Raw genomic sequence first — 24,874 nt, forward strand, 5'->3', positions numbered from 1 at the left:
TGGGGGTTTGTGGGGGGTCAGAAAAACTGGGGATGGGGGGAGGCAATGGGGCAGCGGTGCCGGCAGTCTCTGGACCCCAGGATAGGCAGGGGCAGAGAAGCCAGCAGTGACGGCAGGTCTCTGCACCGGCAAAAGCCGCTGCAGTTCATTGATTTAAAGCGCCCGCTTTAAATCATTGAACTGCAGTGGCTTATCGGCATATAACACGGAGAAAGACTTTAGGCTAAAGATTTTAGCCTAAAAAATGTGTATTAAATGCCGATAACTAGGGTACCGTACTTTACTCTTTTTTTATGGCAGTAAATGTCTTTTATGCAAAATGTAAATCATATAGTGAATTATAGCACAGTAAGGACTTACTAATAATTTTTGATCATCTACTGGGGAGCCATATTTTTGATATGCAGTAACTAAATGATCAATGAGCTTGCAGTCTTCAGCTGTCAGTTCCAGTCGTGTTACTACCTGCTAAAATAAATATAAAGGACAAATTCATATAACTACTAAAATAAAATTGGTTTGTATTTCCACTCTAAGGCTATGTTTACACTGGAAATTCTGTGATTCCACTTCTGCAAATCCATTCTGCAAAGCTGGCTGTGGAATTTTGGTAGTTTTGCAGAATTTGAGAGGAATTTCTGTGTGCTCAAAACACAGAATTGTGCCAAAATTTTATGGGATGATGCCCAGAATTCTGTAAAATTTAATGACATGTTTAATGTTTTTGCAGAATCTGGAAAGCATAATTTCCTCTGCAGAAAGTCCGCAATATAGATGGAACAGCGGAATCCTCATTTAACACAATATGCAGAACATTTTTTCTGTCTGTTTTTCTCATCCTGGATAACGTCTTTAATATATACAGTGGCCCTTTTAGACACCTTGTATGTAATGCCACTTCTGTAATTTGCTATCACTTATTCTTATTTGTGTCACATGGTCTTGTATTTACTCAGTGGAACTGGAAAATATAGTACACCGGAAAAATAATTCACATATACCTCTTTTTCAAAATTTAAAACATGCCAGTATTCAACTATATTATGCAGCTATGCTATAGTCTAGTGCAAAGAGCAAGTCTCACTCATATTAGGTATACCAGTCTCTACCACCTCCACTCCTACTCTATTTCGAAACCACTTGTCATTTTCAAGTGGTCCCTTAAAAAAGGAAAGAGGTTCAGAAACTGCATTGAGGTGAAGGTGGTGCAGACTGGTATATCTAACATGGGTGAGACTTGCTCTTTGCACTAGACTATAGCACAGCTGCATAATGGCAGCAAAATTGAATGCTGGCAGTATTACTATTTGATTTAATCATATATACATAGCCTACAAGAGGCCCATTGTGGCCAGAGTGATCTGTACACTGTGGACTTTGCACCTATGTCTATATGTATGAAATTGTAATGTCTGTTTTAGTATTCTTCTGTTTTAGGTGTCTATTCAAACATTAGACACTGTTCAGAGTTTGTTTGTGTGTATTATCAGTTTCTGTGCTATTCCCCCTGGATGGGGAATATTTAATGCTCTGAGCCAATGACTGCTTGGGTGTGGTTTTATAACCCGAGCTCTGTTGGAAGTCTGTGCTGGTTATTTCTGCAATAATGCTACAATGATGTCTGTTTTATGTTGCACCTTGCTTTGTCTGTCTTAGTATTTACCTGAGTTTTAACCATGGTTGTGCCTGTTTGATTTAGATTTTAGTCAGCTTGGTTTTTAGGACTTCTGTCTGTTTTTAGGATTTGTATGTCCGTTCTGCTTTGCTTAGTTTGTGTTCACACTGTGAGATTCCTGTCCTGTCCCTCTACGTAGTGGAGTTTGGTTTTGAATGTATCCTGTCTTGTATCTCAAAAAATATCCTGTTTAGTATCCTGACCAGTGTTCCTCTACGTTGTATAGTTTGGTTTTCTTGTATCCATTTTTATGAAGTTCTTGTTTTCTTAGTCCAGTGTGAACAGTGTTCTATGTTCCTGAACAGTTTTGTGTTTTAAATTCAGTTCTTATGTTCATCCCCTGAATTTCTTGGCTTCTGCTATTTACTGATTTTATACCTTGCCTAATTAATTTATTCATATCTGCCGATTACCTGGATTCCAGTTTGTGAACTGTTAATATACTATTGTTACGCTATGCGCTCCGGCCTCACACGCTGGCCATGAGCGCATGGTCCCATTACCTTCTGCTGCCGACGGGGCTGGGACTCGCATCGCGGGACGCTCCCGCATGCGAGCCCCAGTCCGTCACTCTCCGGGTGTTTCTCCTGCCTCTGCCTCCGCCTCTCTGCTCTGGCACGCGTGTCCCTGTCCCTTAGGGCATGCGCACTCCGGAGCTTTAAGATTTAAAGGGCCAGTACGCTCATTAGTGTAACCACCTGGCGCTTATTTATAAATTCCTCCACCCTTCTCAGTTCTCTGCTGGATCTTTGTTGCCTTGTGCCCTAGAGAAAGCATTCCATTGTATTGCCTTGCCGTATACCAGATCTCCTGCTTTTGTGACTTGACCTTGCTCTTCTGCCGCCTGCCTACTGAACTCCTGCTATGTCCTGACTACACTACTGTGCTGCCTGCCCTGACCTACTGCTATCCAGACTACAAGTTGCCTCTTCCCTCCTGTGCCTCACATCTCCTTAACTGCCTGTGTGGTCGAGCCATGCCAGGGGTAGCGACCTGGGTGCCGCCTGCAGCTGCAAGCCCATCCCGCTTTGCAGCGGGCTCTGGTGTAGACCAGCGGCACCTTAGACTCCGCTCCCTGGTACAGTCCGAGTCATCTGCCACACAGGTCGAGTGGATCCACATACACCGGAGTTCCTGTCTTCAGAAACTTGAGTGTTGCAACTATATTCTGCCCTGTTAGTATTTGTATTATTTCTGGTTTATCTGTTCTGCTTTTTTTTTATTCCTGTTCTGTTTCTGTCCTATGACTGACTATTTATATTATCTTTTGTTTTACGCCCATTGCACTTTAGCACAGGGAGGGACCGGCTCCAAGTTGATGATCCACCGTTTAGGGTGGATGGGCAAGTAGGCAGGGAGAGTGTTACAAGGGACAGCTTAGGGCTAAACTTGCATTGCTACAGTGGGTTATTGTATTATACAGGACTAAAGGGTGGCCGGGGGGGGGGGGGGGGGGGGCTAATTTATAACTTCATACCATACAGTAATTTATAACTTCATACCATACAGTATATGACGCGTTGCCAATCATTATATTTATGGCAAAATATGCTGCTTGGTTCCCTTTAATATGTAGAATAACATTTGTACTCACTTTTGCCGACTTTGTAGTTGATGAAACTTGTCTGCTGTCATTTGCATCATCTTCCATTTTCACATTACATAATATTGAGCTGTTTTGCTTACAGTTTTTCCTGAGCCTCTTTGACTTACATTGTACTTCAGTTAACAAACCTAACACATAAAACAGAGCATGGTCAATGCAATACCATGTAATTCTTTGCACCATCACAACAAATAATAGAATGTTTGAAAGCATAACCTGGCCTGTAGCTGATGTACACAGTGTAGATGTGGCAATGCTTGCTCACATATTACAGCCCCTTCAAATATCTGATTGGCGGACATGCTGGAAAATGGACCCAAAATGATCTAAAATGACCTATCATGATGTTAGTCCATAAACTTTTAGAGCCAGATAATTCCATTAAAAAGTATAAAAAAAAAGATTTTTATAGTAATTTGCTTTTGTCAGTATTTGATTTGTTGTGACTTTAGACCTCTGAGTAATGAAGAGTATGTTTGCCAGATTATTTGGAATGTTTAAATGAATGCTTTTCACACTGTGTGGTGGGCACTAGTCTGGTGCCAACTAGTTGATGCAGGTGAGGAGATAGTTTTAACAAAGGTTGATCTTAAGCAGCACTGTCTATATCTGTCTGTAGCAGTCTCCAGTTTGGTAAGATAAGTGATGACTTTTGTACTTGTACTGGGTTCAGGAGACAAATAAAACTATCGACAAATTCAGTCTACTATAAAGTCAATACAGCATTTAAATTGAGGAGGGGTAGAGTCCCAGTTGTTTTGCCCAGATGCAGCCTAATCAGATCACAACCAGTTAACCAAAAAAGGGGAAAGTAATGCCTGATCCAGCCCTGTAACTGCTGCACATGGGGCAACAAGCCACCTGCTTACATCTCATGATGAAGAAATTATTTCCTCAGCGGGCTCTGGTGGTCTCTTGTGCAGGACTGATGCTGCTGCCAATACGAAGAAAGAAGACAGGATACAGTAAGGAACTAGGCTGGTTCTCTCCTCTGCTCCTGTGCTTACCATAATAAAATGATCAAGAGTATTGGCACAGTAGTCTTATTAGTTTTAGAATACTCTGCAATCCAAGGGCAGAGAAGGAATGTTTACATTTGTACATTGTATGTTAGGGGGCCCTATTTGTGACCCCAGTACTTTGGGGGTGATTGAGATTTTTGAAGATTATACCGTAAGTATAAAATTTTTATCTTTTGTTGTAGCGTTGGGTGCTGTGACTCCTACGCTGGCATGAACTTTATGTAAAAAAGTGGTGTAAATGCTAGACTCAGGAAGGTGTGAGCCTGATTCATGCTTCCTCAACATCAGTGTGCATTGTAATGTAGCCATTTGTATTGTCTGAAATGAGAAGATGAGTAATGAATATTCCTATTTGTAACAACAACTCCTAGCATACTCTTACCATTGTTCAGTCATACTGGGAGCTGTAGTTACACAACAAACAAATATGGTAGGGGTTAACCTAACTTTGCTTTTTTTCCTCTGTGCTCAGCTTAGTTCTGGTACTGATATATATATATATATATATATATATATATATATATATATATATGTTATGGGATTTATTTTGGTGGAGTATTTACATACTGAGCATTATTCTTGAGTTGTATTTATATAATGAACTTGGATCTGGTGCTGTATATATGTTATGGTCTTGATTTAGGTGCTTGATTTGAGTATTTACTTATTTTTGCATCCTCGCAGCCTCTTACAGCCTCGTGCAGGTACCACACAAATATATCTCAGCCAAATAGGGAAACTTAAAATAAAAATAATAGACTCCTACTCCAGAGCATGAACATTATTCATGTCATTGCATTAATTAATATAACCATTCACATCAATGTTTACATTCTAACTGGATTGATTAAATAGTAGCAATTGCCAATTGTATACTATTGCCCTGTTGAAGAAAACAGCACAAAAATTATCTCTTTTAACTTGACAGAAAAAAAAAACTGGAAGTTTTTTCATGAATTCACCATCTGAGCCAACAAATTCTCAGGTATCTCTTAATGTCTGAAATGTATGATGGCACCAACAATGCTGATTGGTCAAAAGTAAGTAAACAAACGCCAACAAGCAAGCAGCAAGGTCACACGCCACATACACTTCTGATTGGTCACAGCGTAGCTCTGAAATAATAACAAGCCGACCTCAGAACAGCACACATAAGATCTAGAGGCAGACCATGCTAATGAGCAGGGCAGGAAAGGGGCGGGTCAAAATAAAAACTCAGGCAGAACCCACAAAGAATGCTGGGCGGGAACGGCTAACGAAGTGGGCATAACTCGAACACCACAAGCGGGCTGCAAGGCATGCTGGGAATAAAAGTTTGTGACCACATGCAAAACGGAAATACACGCCACACTACAAGGACAGACTCGTGGAGACAAAGGACAAAAAAAGTCAACCAAAGAGTACACAAGACTACAGGGAGAAGAAAGAAACTCACCAAAAAGTGTATTTATGAAAACCCCTTTAAGTAGTTCTGCATCTATATGGTAATTTTCCTTTCTTTTAGGTTTCACTAAATATAAAATCAACTGGAGGGCTTTTCCCTGCCAGTTATAACACAAGCTTCCTGCAAACATTTACTCACTGTTCACACACAGCGATTGCAGCCTCTTACTGTGTGTGCTAAGACTCCTTGTCTTGTTCACTTCACTGTTGGGGTCACTCACAGCTCCTGGCTGTGTGTTCCTCACAAGGACCCCTGCCTCCCCCCCTATACAGCCACCTTGCTGTCTTCTGCGGAGAGCCCAGACTACATTGTCTGACTTCCTTTTAAACATACTTCCACTCTCTGCTGCCTCATTGATTAGGCCCCAGGTGGAGGTTTCTCATCAGCTAGCGAAATACACCCTTGCCACAATTTGTAAATTATCTTATACTTACATTCTGCAAGCATGCCAACAGCCTTACACTTCTTTAGCCGACACTCTTGACACTTCCTCCGCATGTACATGTCCATCTCACAGTGTCCACCATTTTTACATCTATACACAGCATTTTTGGTAATGCTACGACGAAAGAAACCTGCAATATAACATATAATTTAATAATATACTGAATGAGTATTAGGGTGCTCTTACACAGTACAGTACGGCATCAAAAACACTTATGCAGAAACCTTTTGAATAAAATTACACTTCAAAGTTTTAATATGGTGGAACTCAGTAAGAGGTTCATAAAAAAAAATTAAAACATACACAGCAAAGTGTTTTAATGTGTAACACAAGTCTTTATCAGGCTATCCTGATGAATTGGATCTGGTTGGATCTTTTGTGTGGCCAAACACATGATCCAGCGATCATTCGTGTGTCCTGATCAAATGATTGCACCTTGTGAAGGCTCAGCAAATGAGCACCGATCTTGCTGATTTGCTGCCTCTTGTTGGCCCATCTAAAAGGGCACTTACGTAGTACTTGCAGTACCACCACAGGGAAGACTAGACATTACACATTGCCCTTGCAAATTATGCCTGTGCAGCGTAAGATAGGACGGGTCCTATAACAGAAGAGTAACAGAAGCCTTTTGTAAGTGCTTTCTGTGCTGAACAAAAGATTATAATTCTGAACAGATGATCCCCCTCTACTAACTGAAAATTTTCTGTCAAAGTATATGAAAATAGTTTTTCTGAAATAGATAATTAATTTATTAATCATCATTTCTAGTTGGGTTGTTACTTTTTCTTGTCACATATGGTGATCTTGAAACCTTGAAGTTTATCATCATTCAAAGAGGATTTCTCATGCATGATCTTGGACTATAAGAGGGATGAACAGTCAAGCTCCCCTGCATCTAAGAGACTGATTAGGAAATATTTTTGCATGTTTTGACTTCATACATGTATACTTGTGGGTTTTATGTGCGCTGTGTATGTAATCTGTTATATTACAGGTGTTGCAAGACGTGGGACGCAGTGCTCATCAGCACCATTCTGATTGGATTGTGGTGGTTGGCAACAGTGATTAAAAGCCTTCTGGACTACCAACCAGAGGGGACGAAGTTGGTATGGCAAAGGACCTGAATAGGCTTAGTACTGGCAGAGGAACATGTGTGGCAATGCTGGGTTATGGTGCCACCATGTTAAGGGAAGTCCACTGAGGCTCTGGTACAAAGGCAGTATGGGCAACCTGTAGTGGGTGAGCAGTGCAGTGGCACAAGTAAAGGGAACACAGCCTACTTGGCAATAATTTGATGGGAATATACTACTGTGTCACTGCCCTTGAAGTCCAGGTTTAATATAGGAAGTAATCTCCTGCCGCTTGTCAAAGAGCAGTCACAGCTACTTGTGGGTTGCAGCGAAACCCTATTCATTCACATTAGCTGAGATGTAGCACAATTCAGGAAGTGCAACATCGTGACTTTTAGTCACACAACCTGTGGGTTCCATATTTATTTTGCCCATGGCCACATTTAGTGAAAACCGGCCTTCGGTCTGTGCCATTAAGAGAAACCACATATGAGGATCGTTACCAAACCGACACACTTCAAAATAGTTTTATGTCTTAGATGTGGACATAGGTATGACTAGCCTTAGAAAAGCATAAATAGAAGGATATTTACTTACCTTTACACCCTTCACATGTAAGTGCATTGTAATGATACCCCGAAGCCTTATCTCCACATACGACACAAAGTTCTTCATGTCCCTTTATCCGGATGTTGGAATGACTAATTCTTGTCCTCTTTACAGTAGGGTACATTTCTTCCATGTTATGCGTAACATTTAAAGGTGGATTATTCATTTCACACGTGCTAAGGACATATTGTCCATCACCATAGGAAGTCTCCAAACTATACGCACTGTAGTGGCATTGTGATGTTGAGGATTGCAACACAGGGGAGTAAGGAGCATTTGTATACTGACAATATGGAGTCACCTGAAAGTCTGATTCTGGAAGTTGATAATTAATGTGATCTGGCAGGACGTCTGTGAAAACAAACAAGGGGAGATTTAGCAATGTAAAGCTTTCTCTGCTAAACAGGAAGGGAATGGTCCATCTTAAATTCCTACCCACAACTTTCTATTAATCATTGAAGCTATGCTATTAGCCTTTGCATATTGAATCTATCTCAGAAATTATTAACCCCTTAAGGACCAAGCCCATTTTGGCCTTAAGGACCAGACCAATTTTATTTTTGCATTTTTGTTTTTTCCTCCTCGCCTTCTAAAAATCATAACTCTCTTATATTTCCCATATGAGGGCTTGTTTTTTGCATCACCAATTGTACTTTGTAATGACATCACTTATTTTACCATAAAATGTATGGCGCAACCAAACAAATATTATTTATGTGGGAAAATTGAAGAGAAAACCGCAATTTAGCAAATTTTGGAAGGTTTTGTTTTCACGCTGTACACTTTCCGGTAAAAATTACATGTTTTCTTTATTCTGTGGGTCAATACGATTAAAATGATACCCATGTTATATGCTTTTCTATAATTGTACAGCTTAAAAAAAATCTCAAACCATTTTAACAAAATTAGTATGTTTGAAATTGCCCTATTTTGACCACCTATAACTTTCTAATTTTTCCGTATATGGGGCGATATGAGGGCTCATTTTTTGCGCCATGATCTGTAGTTTTTATCAGTACCACTTTTGCTTATTTTTTATTTTTTATTTGTTTTTTATTAATTTTTTTTTTTAAATGTGACAAAAAAGCATCAATTTTGGACTGTTTAAAAAAAAAAAATTACGATAACGCCGTTCATCGTACGGGATAATTAACAATATATTTTAATAGTTCATACTTTTACACATGCGTCGATACCAAATATGTGTATTAATTATTTTTTTTACGCTTTTTGGGGGGTAAAATGGGGAAAAACGGACGTTTTACTTTTTATTGGAGGAGGGGATTTTTCAAATTTTTTTACTTTTTTATTTTACATTTTTTTCCCATAGGGGACTATTCATTGCAATCAGTTGATTGCTAATACTGTGCAGTGCTATGTATAGGACACAGCACTGCTCAGTATTATCGGTGATCTTCTGCTCTGCTCTGCTCGATCGCAGACCAGAGCAAAAGACCCCGGGAGACGGCCGGAGCCAGGTGAGGGGACCTCCGGCTGTCAGGCTGGATGATCGGATCCCCGCGACAGGGCTGCGGGCGATCCGATCGTCCATTCAAACTACCGCAATGCCACAGATGCCGTGATCTGTATTGATCACGGCATCGGAGGGGTTAATGGTGGACATCCGCACAATCGCGGATGTCCGCCATTACCGGCGGGTCCCTGGCTGCTGATATCAGCCGGGACCTGCCGGGTATGACCATGAACGTCAGGGTGCGCTAAGTACCACGTCACCATTACGTACATTTACGTCCATTGTCCATTTGTGGGTTAAAGAGGGACATTAAAAACACAAACATCTATGATTAGGAAGGGGGTGACAAACATGATGTATAACCTCCGCTCAAGCCAATTAGCAATCTACACGGTATTGCGCCTTGGCTGCAGATTGGCTGATCAGGTGTGTGCTGTCACTTCCCTAAACACAAAAGTTCCACACAGCAGGGATCGGTTCTCTGTCTTGACAACCCCTTTAAAATTAGACTAGGAGAAGATGTGCTAAATTTATTACAGTAGCGCAATGCTATAGATTTGGTGCATTATGCTAAATATGTTAGACACTTTTCCTTATGCTGTCTCTTGGTTGGCCTACTTCAGACCAATATTTTGAATTAAGGTTTGTCCCATTTTAACCCATGCCCCCTTTAGCTAAGCCACACTTCATTTCCAAACACTTTCTAAAACTGTCTAGTGAAATGCAAAAAGTGCCTAAACAGCATAACAAATCTGGTACAAAGCAAGTTTTTTGACACAATAATTTCTTTCAAAGACCGCTCCCTGTCTGTCTCCACTTTGGGTGTGGTATTACAACTTGGCTCCATTGACTTCAATAAAACTGAGCATCATAACCACAACCAACCTGGAGACAGACAGGGAGCGGTCTTTGAAAGAAATTATCTCTGTTTTTTCATTCCTGGACAACCTCAAACTTGCATGCAATGTATGACTATGTTCATGCATGGTTATTTTGGCAGATTGCAGCGGGTGTCACTCCTGACACCTGTTGTGATCGTCCTTTATAATTGGGAGAAGTGGGCGGCATACCGCACTTCTTTGCTCCCCTGCCCTGCACTGTACTTCGGAGTTGAGGTGAAGTTCTATTTGTGGGCGGCACTCTGGAAGCGAGCTGCACTCTGCAGTGCTGAGGTCCTCTGCTATGAACTACGGCCGGCCAGTGATGTAAATAGAAATTCACATCACTGTTTCATATTTTCCACTCAGAGCGGTGATTGGCTGGCACCATGTGGCCAATCACAACTCTCAGAGCCAAATATAAATCTGTGATGTGAATTCCTATCTTCACTATATAATTTCACATCACTGGTCAGCAGGAGTTCATATCAGGGATTTCATAGCACTGCTGCTTGCCGCCCGCTTCTCCCAATTATAAAGGACGATCGCAATTGGTGTAATCTGCGATCTGTCTCTTAATGCAGGTACTACAGCTCGCAACATGGAAAAGAGTCTGTTCCATGCTGGGAGTAATAGTAGTACCTAAATAATGACGAAAATATAGATAATAAAGTTTAAGAGTATTTAAAATAAATCACAGTTTATAAATTACATTATTAAAATACATGAATAATAAAAGGTTTTACAAAATTAATTAAAGAAACATATTATTTTTACAATTACATGGCCCCTTTAGCCATTTTTAATATTGTGGCTACATTTTTATGTCCCTGCCCACTCACATAAATTGACCCCTGATTGAAAATATATTTAAAAAAAATAATAATTTCAAATGTTTGCAATTTTATGGAATTTCTCACAAATGATTACAAATGTATCAACCAAAATTTACCACATACAAAAATATTACCACATGAAGTGAGACAGGTCAGAATTGAAAACATTGACCTTTATCATAAAGGCCAAAAATGGCTGCGTTCTTAAGGGGTTACATTTACAGTTTATAGCCTTTCATACTTATTTAAGGATGAAAGCAAACACTTAACATAACATAAGAAAAAACATTTCTCATGAAGCTGCAACAATTTTTAGCATATCATGAACTTTATATGTGATTTTCTCCAGACCACAAAAGCCTGTTTTATTTTTTACATGTCTTAAAAGTATGCATTATCGGTTTTAAATGAATGATTTTAGTGTACTAAGCACATTCCATAACAAGCATCAACTAATGGAATACACAAAGTATTTTTTTCTTAAATATCATGCCACTTATTTAGGACAGGTTTGCATCCTTCTGCTTTTCTACCGTTTATTTTCACTGTAACATTTTACAATAATTCAAGTCATGACCATGTATAGAAATCTGTTCTTTTAGTTCCCAAAGTTTGAATAGCCAAGGTTTGCTTCATTTTTGTAGAACTTTAAGGGGTACTCCAGTGTATTTTTCTTTAATCAACTGGTGCCAGAAAGTTAAACAGATTTGTAAATTACACTAATAAAAAAAATATTAATCCTTCAAGTACTTATCAACTGCTGTATGCTACAGAGGAAGTTCTTTTCTTTTTTGAAATTATTTTCTGTATGACCACAGTGCTCTCCGCTGACACCTCTGTCCATGTCAGGAACTGTTCAGAGCAGGATAGGTTTGCAATGGGGATTTTCTCCTGCTCCGGAAAGTTCCTGACATGGACAGAGGTGTCAGTAGAGAGCACTGTGGTCAGACAGAAAATAACAACTCAACTTCCTCTGTAGTATACAGCAGCTGATAAGAACTGGAAGGATTAAGATTTTTAAATAGAAGTAATTTACAAATCTGTTTAACTTTCTGGCACCAAAAAAGAAATTCCACCGGAGAACCCCTTTAACCCCTTTTGGTATAAAGACTTTGCTCACACCGTGCAGTTTTTATGCGGCTTTTATATAAGAACCATAAGCAGTATCTGCAAGTGGATTTATAATGCACCAATACCACAAATGCAGATATTGTTTAAATTAAAACTGATTTTGCAACATCTAATCTATATATCAATAGCACAGAATGTAATACAATCATGGTTGAAACTTCAGCCATAGCAGCTCTTGTGGGACTGAGGGTTGAGGGGTCCACACAGATACAGGAAGAATATAATGGCACTTGAGTGTGTTTTCTAGCCCCTAAAACCATCCTCTAGTGTCTCTGGGGAGAATCAGCCACACATCCAAATCAAATCATGAAGTTCTTTTGGCTTGCAGCTGCCACTAGATGGAGTGCCTTATATATTGTTTTAGCTTGCAGCCACAAAGGAAATCTTTATAATTTTATACAGCTACAATTTTATTCAATGGGACCCATAAAAATCCAAATTTAGCAAGCTCCCCCTAGTGACAACTGTAGGCATTAATAAATTACTAATGTACATCTTTTACCTGAAGAGGAGAAGCATAAGGTTTGGATCTCTGCATTAAAAAACAGAGCTCTGTAACCATAAAGGTATACACAATAAAACTATTGGGACGCAGCTGAATTCATGTACTGAATTTAATTTGGTCCTGATGCCACAGGTATATAAAATCAAGTCTGCCTTAACAAACATTTGGAAAAGAATTGGGAAGAGCTCACTGCATTCCAGTGTAGCACTGTAATGGGAAACCACTACTGCAATAAGTCAGTTTGTGAAATTTCTTCGCACCTAGACGTTCCACGATCAATTAAGAAAAGGATTATTGAAGATTTGAAGCGTTTAAAAACCACGGCCACAAGACCACATAAAGTTCAATACATAGGTCACCATGAGCTGAGACACAAAGAGGAAGATTATTAATTCATGTGAGTGATGCAGACTGTAAAAAGTCACAATTTGTAGTATACTACGTTTTTTTAGTACTACAATTTGTAGTATACTACGGTTTTTGGTCCAGTCACAAAACTGGATACGGGTCAATAATGAGCTGACCGGAGTCACTGTTTGACTCATTAAAGTCAATGGAGTTCAGCGCTGGTCCAGCTGGGGTATGGGAGAGCCCGGTTTGCCCCTCCCCCAGCCAGATTCGGCACCCGTAATGTAAAAACGAGATGTGAATGCAGCCTTAGTAACTGCAGAGTTTCAAACCTTTTCTAGCATTACAATCAGTACAAAAAATTGCCCCACCCCAAAACTTCATGCAAGCCAGGTGCAATGTCACGTGACATATGGAGTGGTATAAAGCATGCTGCCACAGACTTAAAGGAGTACTGCAGTCTAAGGCACTTATCCCCTATCCTCAGACACCCCCCGTGATCTCCCATACGGGGACCTGGCAGTGCCGTGGCTCTGCACGGCTAATGCGTATGTCGCCGTCCCCACTGAAGTCAACGACACGCCCCCTCCATACAGCTCTATGAGAGAGGTGGGAATGCATGAACGCTGCATCTCTGCTTCTCCCATAGAGGTATATGGAGGGGGTGTGTCAGCCACGGCGTCATGCTGCAGCCTACATGCCTTCTGCACAGGAGAGTTGCGGCAGAGCCTGGGCCCTGTACAGCAGATCTCTTTAACCCCTTAAGGACTCAGCCCATTTTGGCCTTAAGGACTCAGACAATTTAATTTTTACGTTTTCATTTTTTACTCCTCGCCTTCTAAAAATCATAACTCTTTTATATTTTCATCTACAGACTAGTATGAGGGCTTGTTTTTTGCGCGACCAGTTGTCCTTTGTAATGACATAACTCATTATATCATAAAATGTATGGCGCAACCAAAAAACACTATTTTTGTGGGGAAATTAAAAAGAAAAACGCAATTTTGCTCATTTTGGAAGGTTTCGTTTTCACGCCGTACAATTTACGGTAAAAATGACGTGTATTCTTTATTCTGAGGGTCAATACGATTAAAATGATATCCATTATTACATACTTTTATATTATTGTTGTGCGTAAAAAAAATCACAAACTTTTTAACCAAATTAGTACGTTTATAATTCCTTTATTTTGATGACCTCTAACTTTTTTATTTTTCTGTATAAGTGGCGGTATGAGGGCTCATTTTTTGCGCCATGACCTGTAATTTTTTTTGATACCACATTTGCATATAAAAAACTTTTAATACATTTTTTATAATTTTTTTAATAAAATGTATTAAAAAAGTAGCAATTTTGGACTTTTTTTTTTTTTACGTTCACGCCGTTCACCGTACGGGATCATTAACATTTTATTTTAATAGTTCGGACATTTACGCTTTTTGGGGGTAAAATAGGAAAAAACGGACGTTTTACTTTTTTATTGGGGGAGGGGATTTTTCACTTTTTTTTTACTTTAACTTTTACATTTTTTTTACATTTCTTTTTACACTTGAATAGGGGACTATTCATAGCAATACCATGATTGCTAATACTGATCTGTTCTATGTATAGGACATAGAACAGATCAGTGTTATTGGCTATCTTCTGTTGTGGTCTGCTCGATCTCAGACCAGAGCAGAAGACGCCGGGAGCCAGAAGGAGGAAGGTGAGGGGACCTCCGTGCGGCGTTCTGAATGATCGGATCCCCGCAGCAGCGCTGCGGGCGATCCGATCGTTCATTTAAATCGCGCACTGCCGCAGATGCCGGGATCTGTATTGATCCCAGCACCTGAGGGGTTAGTGGCGGATGCCCGTGAGATCGCGGCGGGTCCCTGGCTGCGATTAGCAGCCGGGATCAGCCGCGCATGACACGGGCATCGCTCCGATGCCCGCGGTTATGCACAGGACCCAAATGTACGTCCTAGTGCGTTAAGTACCACCGCACCAAGACGTACATTTACGTCCTGCGTCCTTAAGGGGTTAAAGAGCAATGAAAATGCTCCAAGGCATGATAAATGCTCTTCTGGATAAACATTTCCACAGTCATAAGCCAAAATCTGGTGGAAACCATTCCCATAAGTGTGGAAGCAATATGACTTTTAAGGAGGAACAACTCCATATTATTGCTATGGATTTATATTGGGATATCCTAAAAGCTCTTGTAGGTGTAATGTATAGGCATCCCAATATGTTTTATATGATTTATATGAGTATAAAATCACAATCAAGTTATATTGCATTCGGGTTGTTAGTGTGCAGTAACAGCTTCTAAAAAGCAGTTGATAATCTGTGTTTTTTAAGACAGTTTTTGCAATTTAGCAATTATGGTGTCACTTCTTAAACTGGAAATGGAACTGAATCATGTGTTTTTACCCTATATGGACAAACGTATTGAGACACCCACATATTACACCTACAGATATACACTTATAGAGGCAGATTTATCAAAACCTGTCCAGAAGAAAAGTTGCCCATAGCAACCACTCAGCTCGCTTCTTTTATTTCTAACAAGGCCTCTGCAAAATGAAAGAAGCAATCTGATTGGTTGCTATGGGCAACTGGGCAACTTTTCCTCTGGACAGCTTTTGATAAATCTCCCCCATAATATATAATTATTGAATTAAGTACCTATTAAAGGAGAACTCCAGGATGTAACAACTTATCCCCTATCCTAAGGATAGGGGATAAGTGTCAGATCGTGGGGGGTCCGACCATTGGGGCCCCCCGCGATCTCCCGCAAGGCGCTCCAGCTCTCAGCATGAATGGGGTGTGTCGACCACCGTACAAAGCGGCAGCCAACACGCCCCCTCCTTGCAGCTCTATGGGAGAGCCGCAGCGCTGCATTAGGCTTTCTTCAGCTCTGCAATAGAGCTGCATGGAGGGGTGTGTTGGCCGCAGCTTCCTGCTGTGGTTGAAACGGCTCCTTTCTTGCGGAGAGCTGGGACACCATGCGGGAGATCGTGGGGGGCCCAGCGGTCGGACCCCCCACACACACACACGATCTGACACTTATCTGCTCTCCTTAGGATTGTTGTTACATCCCCGAGTTCTTCTTTAAAGGGGTATTCCAGGGAAAAATAAAAATGTTTTTATATATATGTCAACTGGCTCCAGAAAATTAAACAGATTTGTATATTACTTATATAAACAGAAATCTTAATCCTTCCAGTACTTATTAGCTGCTGAAGTTGTTCTTTTCTGTCTGACAACAGGGCTCTCTGCTGACACCTCTGTCTGTCTTGGGAACTGCACAGTAGAAGAGGCTTGCTACAGGGATTTGCTTCTACTCTGGACATTTCCCGAGACAGATGTCATCAGAGAGCACTTAGACAGAAAAGAACAACTCAATTTCAGCAGCTCGTAACTACTGAAAGGATTAAGATTGTTAATAGAACAAATTTTCAAATCTGTTTAGCTTTCTAGAGCCAGTTGATATATAATAAAAAAAAAAATCCTGGATAACCCCTTTAAGTCTAAACAAATTGAAATGACATGTACTCTTAGGGCTAATAGCCACTGATTTCAGCAATGAAACCCCTTTCCCTTTGATTTGAAGTCAGTGGAAGCCTTAGTCCATGTTCACATGTCATAATTTCCGCGCCGGATTCCACAGATATAGGCCTCAGCAGTCTTACCAAACCTCAAAAGACTATAGCCACCCATCATAGCAGCTGGTAAAGCTGTGCTGGGCCCCCACACTTAATTACATTGTGGTAGTCCTCAGGATTTGTAGTGTAGGGGTGTTGGAATAGTATTACAGGGTCTGGTGGTATTAACCCTTAGTTGTCGTGACGCCAGTGTGCGGTTTGCCTAATAGTAATGTTCCTGCAGCCAACCGTCCCACAAACGGCAGGGATAATAAACTTAATGTTCACAGCAGATTTTATGAAGTAACCGGAAAACTTTACTTTAACTGATATGCAACAGTCTTTACAATTATGCAGTCTTTCAGAGAGAACCAGGATGCAGGTTCCTCACAGGTTTTGCTGGGACTTGAAATAATGGGCTTTTTTATGCAGGCCACTGTGCTACTAATTATAAGATTTTAGCTGGTAGTAGTCATACAGGTTTTGATAGGTTGAGCTTGATAACTGACGGTTTTAGTGGCTGCTAGTTCTTTCAGGCTTTGGCCTAGATGAATTGAATGAAGTTATGCTGATTTGCGGATTGTGCTTGCTTGATAGTCCAGCAGGAAGAGAGTGCAGGAACTAAGAGCAGGAACGAAGAGCAAGTGCAGGAACTAAGAGAGAGAATTTAGTGGCTACAGCCCTATATATAAGAAGAGGCTGGACTAAGCTCATTGGTCAGCAAACCTGTAAGTCCTGAACCCAGTGAACTCTGGGTACATCACATGACCCAGTAAGGTCCTTAAACAAGTATTCATCACAACTGTACATCACATGACACGGAAAAGGTCCTATACATTTATATTTCCTATACATTAAATAATATATCAACATAATTTATAGGAGGCGACCAGGGGTAAGACCTGCAGGTGAGCCCTATGGAAATGGAGGGACTCTGGCTGAGGGGACTTTAGACAGGGACAGGACCAGATCCTGTATACTGAGACACCACAACATCACATAACATGAAGAAGACACATCGCCACTGTGGCCATGAACTGGCTGAGAAGATGTTGAGACAACATGTTAACCCTGTAGTAAAGTATTAAATAGTGGGTGGCCAAGAAAACTTTGGCGCTACGAAGTTTTAAAGGGCAAGCCCAATGTTGTATGGTATTTAAACCCATACATGAAAACCCCCTTTTTATGAACGACAATCTGTCAAAAGTATAGTTTCTGAGTAGGTTTCTTTTAACTTACCATAATATGGTAAAGGTTCAGCAAGACAGTATGCATCAGGAACTGTTACATAGCTGTTTGCCATGGTCTGCTCCAATCCTTCCCACTGTCTCATTAACACGTATTACTTTTACTTTTCTTCAGAGAATTCCTGAAAGGAAACAAAAATATTATTCTATTTCATTGTTCACTTGTATTTTTCTTAGCTTAGCTTAGTTACTTATCTTAATTATATCCTTTAAAGCATTACTTGAGTAGCTCATAACTTGATATAACAAAAAAGTTGAAGCAATAGGCAATGTTTTATTTTTAGCCTTATTACTTCTTTTGAGCTGTTTTCAAGCACTTCAGAAAAGAAAACCCGTGAATACCTGTGACTTTACCTAGGACCCATCCTCTTAAAGGGGTACTCCGGCCCTAAGACGGGCCGTGACGTCACGATACTCCGGTCCCGGGATCGTGATTCAGCAGATACGGAGCGATGATCGCTCTGGAGGCTGATAATAGCGGGGTGCTGCATGAAAGATTGTGGGGGTCCCCAGAGGCGGGACCGCCGCGATCAGGCATCTTATCCCCTATCCCTTGGTTAGGGGATAAGATGTCTTAGGGCCTTAGTACCTCTTTAAATGTCTGACAAGGCCACTTAAATGGATTTTAATTAAAACCTTATATATATATATATATGTTACCATAAAACTGTATTCACCCCAGTACACCTGTACATGATGTCATTACAGAAGATCAGCGCACTGGCAGCGCTGGCATGATGGCTAGCTTAGGGTTGATTTTTTTTTTTTTTTTTATATAATAAACTAAGCGTTTAGATAATTTTGTTAACTCCTAGAAAATCCCACACAGTTACTCAGGCAAGTTGTAATACCACATCCAATGTGGAGACAGACAGGGAACGGTCTTTGAAAGAAAACAGGTCTGTTTTTTGATTCCTGGATAACCTCTTTAAATAACTATTGCAATTTTTGAAAAAAAATGCTATTTTTTACATTAAGGAGGGGGAATTGATTTGTATGCCGTTTAACATGAGGTAAAATGTATACAGTTTTTGTTATGTTTTTTCCTCCTCACCTTATGATAGAACTCTTTCAACATTTCACTGAGGGCTTGTTTTTTACACCACCAATTGTACTTTGTAAATTAATCACTTAGTTTACCCCCAAATCTTGAAACAAGAAAAAAATATTTTTGGGGCTGTCATTTTGAAAATCCTGGGGCCTTCCATTTCTACATAGTGCACTTTTCAGTAAAAATGACACTTTATCTTTATTATGTAGGTCCATGTGATTACAATGATACCCAAATTGTATAGGTTTTATTTTGCTTTACTACTGTCAATGATATATGAAGTGACCAAAAATGTGCATTTCTGGAATTTGGCATTTTTTGATCAAGCACTTTAACTAACATTATATTTTAATAGTTCAGACCCTTCAGAGAGCTGAAGAAAATTTTTTTGGGCTCCCCCTGTTGTCACTGTTTCAGAGTCGCCTCCATAGTGCATAACTATTTTTTCTTCTCTTTCATTTGTGGAGCCACATCTGGGCCGTTTGACAGAAGTACACACACCTAAACTTTCTTTCCATTACTTCTCTAGCTAATCACAGGACAGCACCTTCTCCTCTCTATTATGCTGTGACATAGAGCAAAAGAAAGTACACTGGCACTGTGCAGTGATGACTTATGATATGTTACTATAGATGGGGGGAGAAGCAGGTTATGCACTAAGCTTACAAGGTGCTATGTGAGTGGAAAAGATCACAGCAACAGGATAACAGCAAGGCAGGGGTTACATTACAAAACCAGCTCTGGTCTAAGCACAGCACAGAGCCTACACTAGCCCACCTTCACTTCCTGTTTCTGTCCTGGTCTCTTCACCGACAGAGATGGAACCACAATTTAAAGGAGTACTTTGGCCCTAAGACATCTTATCCCCTATCCAAAGGATAGGTGATAAGTTGTCTGATCGCGGCGGTCCTGCCGCTGGGGTCCCACCGCAATCTCTCATGCAGCACCCACCTGTGTGAGCTGCACGCCAGTGCTGGAGGCTCCGAGTTTGAAGCCTCACGACTACAGGGATGGAGTATTGTGTCGTCACAACTCCACCCCTCAAAGCAAGTCTATTGGAGGGGGCGGGACGGCCATTCGTGAGGCTTCAGACTCAGAGCCTCCAGTGCTGGCATGCAGCTCACACAGGTGGGTGCTGCATGTGAGATTGTGGGGGTCCCCAGTGGCGGGAGACACTCAGACATCTTATCCCCTATTCTTTGGATAGGACATAAGATGTCTTAGGTCTGGAGTACCCCTTTAAACCTCTTTTCCGTAGTAAGGTGTCATTTTTGGTAACTGATGTAAGGAATCCCATAGGGGGAGAGACATCAAAGCCTGTCCAGAGGAAAAGTTGCTGAGTTGCCCATAGCAACCAATCAGATCGCTTCCTTTAGTTTTCAGAGGCCTTTTCAAAAAGGAAAGAAGCCATCTGGTCGCTATGGGCAACTAAGCAACTTTACCTCTGGACAGGTTTTGATAAAGCTCCCCGTATAAAATTGGAAGGAGTTGTTTGAAACAACAGAGACCATTTAAATCTACAAAACATCAGCACTGAATTTATCATCCAATCAATTCTATGAACATTTCTACGAAGTGTTTCTTTAAATAAATACATTTTAAAAGCATCAGAATGATAAAAATGTTTTATATGTGTTTTAGCTGTGTAAGCCTCTTTCATACCGCTACCACAAATGTAAAATACATTTTAGATAAAAATGGATTTGTCTTTACAGATACCCCTAAATCATCCCAAACAAATTTGTATATTTCCCAGCCCTCCAACAACACCAGGGAAAAGAAATAATGTTGCATGTAGAGGTAGCCAGCTGTTGACTTATTGATAATGTAGGTTAGTTTTATTAATTTCAGTTCGGCTTCATTGCACTTATAACTGCATTCCATTTGTATGGTCATAGTAAATAAGATGTTAGCACTTCTGCTATAATGTAAATGAAGCCCGGCTGGAAGGTAATTACTGGATCTTGTTGCTGTTTCCTTGGTGTGGGGGCAGTAGATATTCATTAAAAATACAGTTTTGCAATTATATTAAAAGTCTGTAAATATCTTCCAGATCATGAGTCAAAGACACATTTTTGTGTGTGTGCCAAGAAGATTTGGAATTCTGGCTTGAGAAACAGAAGAATGGAGGAAGTGGTAATGTGTCCTAAAATCAACACACATTATCGTGTTTTACATTTTTTTTGTGAAGCCCTTTTCTCCCTATCTTAACCTTTTCAGAGAGGCCTAATGATAATTTATTTGCAAATGTGCATTTTTTACAGATGGTAGATACACTTTGGGATGTAGCAGAAAGTTACTCAGAGTGGAAGGCACAGGATTAAATATTTTTCTAATACACATTAGATGATGATCATAGACACCATTCGACAGAGCTATTGTACATCTTTTGTAAACTTTTTCTCACATGAAATGTTAAACATCTTGGAAGTTAGGACATGTATGACTGAGCAGCCCGAGAGGTAATGTGAGCTGGATGACCATTTGGGGGCATGTCTGTTGTATGGTTAGGTGCAGTAGTTCCACAACTTGTCATAGGTTTGAAGTGGTTGTCACTTGGCATCAGGGTGGCTTTGCAGGACAATCTGGTGCTCCTTAAACTGGTGCAAGTGAAGTGGTAAATGGCTGCCCAGATGAAAATGTAGGAGGGGATTCCCCCAGCGCACACCCTGTCCAATGTCCTTGAAGATTCAAGTGCTGTAGGCAAGCCAGACACACTGGTAGAAATGGTAAAACTCAGTATCTGTACTTAATCACTTTATAACTCCTTCACTTTATAACTCCCTTAGGGTAAGTAGAATTGAAGAATGGGGCCCGAGTAACTTTCTAGTAGACTCTTGAAGGTAGCACAAGTCCAAAGTCTATTTCTCCACTGGTGCTCACTGGTTGCTCCCTAAATTTTCTCATAAACACAAAGCTGTAGTACTCTCAGTGGGGTAGAGTTCTCTAGACCGTAGCTTGGCAATTACAAACTAGGTCCTGCCTGAAGCCCTGACAGGTTTTAGTGTAGCTATTTGGGTCTGTGTTTTCCTTAAAGGAGTGGGAAGTATGTCATTTTGAGCTTTTTAAGGGTATGTTCACACGAGCGGACCCACAGCGTATTTTACACAGCGGATCTGCCACTGAAGGACCGCTGCATGATGGCTTTACGTGTGCCTGCTCTTATGCTGCTACGAGCAGACACACTGCGATGTTTGAGTTGCAGTGCACATGCACAGTATACTTGTACATCGCAGCAGCTCTAGGCCTAGCTCATAGAGCAGGAAGAGCGACCACAATGTGTGCGAGTACACCGCGCATCGCTTCAGTGTGTCTGCTCGTAGCGGCATAATGCCGCTCTGAGCAGGCACATGTAAAGCCACCATGCAGCGGTCCTTTAGCGGCTGATCAGCAGCGTAAAATACGCTGTGGGTCCGCTAGTGTGAACATACCCTAATGATACAAAAAGTTTTTGGTCCCTGAGAAGGCATTGTACCATTTCTGTGGTTTGCCTTCATAGACATAGAAATTGGATATTTCATTATTATACAGCATTTCAACTTATACCAAATACCAGACTACAATAAAGCCCATGCCATTAGTCTATGAATACATTTAAAGGGGTACTCAGGTGGGAAACATTTTTTTTTAAATCAACAGGTGCCAGAAAGCTGAACAGATTTGTAAATTACTATAAAAAAATCTTAATCCTTACAGTACTTATCAGCTGCTGTATTCTCTACAGGAGGTTAAGTAGTTATTTTCAGTCTGAACAGAGTACTCTTTGGTGACACCTCTGTCCATGTCAGGAACTATCTGGAGCAGGAGAGGTTTGCTATGGGGATTTTCTCCTACTCTGGACAGTTCCTGACACAGAAAAAGGGGTCAGCAGAGAGCACTGTGGTCAAACTGAAAAGAACAACTCAACTTTCTCTAAAGCATACAGCAGCTGATAAGTACTGGAAGGGTTAAAATGTTTTTAATAGAAGTAATTTACAAATCTGTTTAACTTTCTGGGACAAGTTGATTTGAAAAAAAAATAATAATAATAATGTTTTCGACCGGAGTACCCCTTTAAAGCATTTCCCACACATGGGTTAGCAGGAGTAATAATGGCACTGATAAGAAGCTTTTACATCGAAAAGGCAACAAATCTAGGGTAGGAGGAAATGTTCCCGGAAAAGTTTCTAAAGGTAAACTTAAGGCCCCCGAAATCCATCCATAATGAACGTCCGTCATAAAAATCTTGAAAATCGGCCATTAAACGGCCGTTAGAAAATCCCATTATAGTCTGTGGGATTTTTCTAATAGCTGTTTTAACCCGTTATCGCCCTTTATTAATAACAGTCTTTATTTTGTGACGGGCGAAGGAACAGAAGAAATAGTGCATTACTATCACCCGTCACAAAATAACGGCCGTTATTAATAATGGGCGATAACGGGTTGAAACAGGTATTAGAAAAGTCCCATAGACTAAAATGGGATTTTCCAACGGCTGTTTAACAGCCGGTTTTCAAGATTTTTATGACGGACGTTTATTACGGATTAATTTTTATAGTGTGAAAGGGGCCTAAATATGTGAAATTTTTCACACCTTCTTTTTTTTTCTTTTTCTTTTTATAATGCGTATGTCCCCGTTGAATTTCACAGGAAAAAAAATAAAGTTTCCAATTTTATGTAATAATACTTTTACACTGTACAAAGAACATGTATTTTTACAACTTCCTATTATTTTTGGGTTTTAAATCCTTGCTATTTTTAAGATCAATGCTTGCTGTTGAAAAAGAAACATTGAAAACAAACATTCAGTTGCACAGCTCATTACATGTGAGAGCTCTTATTTGTGCATTTAGCGGGGCAAAAAAGTATTTAGTCAGCCACCAATTGTGCAAGTTCTCCCACTTAAAAAGATTAAAAAGATGAGAGAGGCCTGTAATTTTCATCATAGGTATACCTCAACTATGGGAGACATTGTCTAATTTTTTAAGAATTTATTTGCAAATTATGGTGGAAGATAAGTATTTGGTCACCTACAAGCAAGCAAGATTTCTGTCTCTCACAGACCTGTAACTTCTTTAGAGTCTCCTCTATACTCCACTCATTACCTGTATTAATGGCACCTGTTTGAACTTGTTATCTGTATAAAAGACACCTGTCCACAACCTCAAACAGTCACACTCCAAACTCCACTATGGCCAAGACCAAAGAGCTGTTGAAGGACACCAGAAACAAAATTGTAGACCTGAACCAGGCTGGGAAGACTGAATCTGCAATAGGCAAGCAGCTTGGTGTGAAGAAATAAACTGTGGGAGCAATTATTAGAAAATGGAAGACATGCAAGACCACTGATAATCTCCCTCGATCTGGGGCTCCACGCAAGATCTCATCACGTGGTGTCAAAATGATCACAAAAACTGTGAGCAAAAATTCCAGAACCACACAGGGGGACCTAGTGAATGACCTGCAGAGAGCTGGGACCAAAGTAACAAAGGCTACCATCAGTAACACACTACGCCGCCAGGGACTCAAATCATGCAGTGCCAGACGTGCTGTGATTGGGATCATTTCAAGGTCCTGGAGTGGAGTGGCGGATCTCAACCCCATAGAAAACCTTTGGACGGAGTTGAAAGTCTGTGTTGCCCAGCATCACTGCTCTAGAGGAGATCTACATAGAGGAATGGGCCAAAATACCAGCAACAGTGTGTGAAAACCTTGTGAAGATTTACAGAAAACGTTTGACCTCGGTTATTGCCAACAAAGGGTATATAACAAAGTATTGGGATGAACTTTTTTTATTGACCAAATACTTATTTTCCACCATAATTTGCAAATAAATTCTTTAAAAATTAGACAATGTGATTTTATGGATTTTTTTTTCTCATTATGTCTCTCATAGTTGAGGTATACCTATGATGAAAATTACAGGCC

At 40.3% G+C, this 24,874-nt stretch overlaps 1 protein-coding gene across 1 annotated transcript in view; it reads right to left on the bottom strand.

The window, feature by feature from the left end:
- Nucleotides 1-24,874, bottom strand: part of LOC130357956 (bile acid receptor-like) — a 124,274-nt gene that overhangs the window by 20,465 nt on the left and 78,935 nt on the right. The window contains exons 2-6 of the mRNA XM_056560728.1: nucleotides 17,909-18,038; nucleotides 7,860-8,222; nucleotides 6,182-6,322; nucleotides 3,270-3,409; nucleotides 361-468 (exon numbers count right to left, since the gene is read on the bottom strand). Coding sequence (XP_056416703.1) covers nucleotides 361-468; nucleotides 3,270-3,409; nucleotides 6,182-6,322; nucleotides 7,860-8,222; nucleotides 17,909-18,002 — 846 coding nt within the window. The 5' untranslated portion in view covers nucleotides 18,003-18,038. The remainder of the gene's footprint in view (nucleotides 1-360; nucleotides 469-3,269; nucleotides 3,410-6,181; nucleotides 6,323-7,859; nucleotides 8,223-17,908; nucleotides 18,039-24,874) is intronic.

Source organism: Hyla sarda, chromosome 2 (genome assembly GCF_029499605.1).
Source record: "Hyla sarda isolate aHylSar1 chromosome 2, aHylSar1.hap1, whole genome shotgun sequence".
In the NCBI taxonomy this organism is placed as follows: Eukaryota; Metazoa; Chordata; class Amphibia; order Anura; family Hylidae; genus Hyla; species Hyla sarda.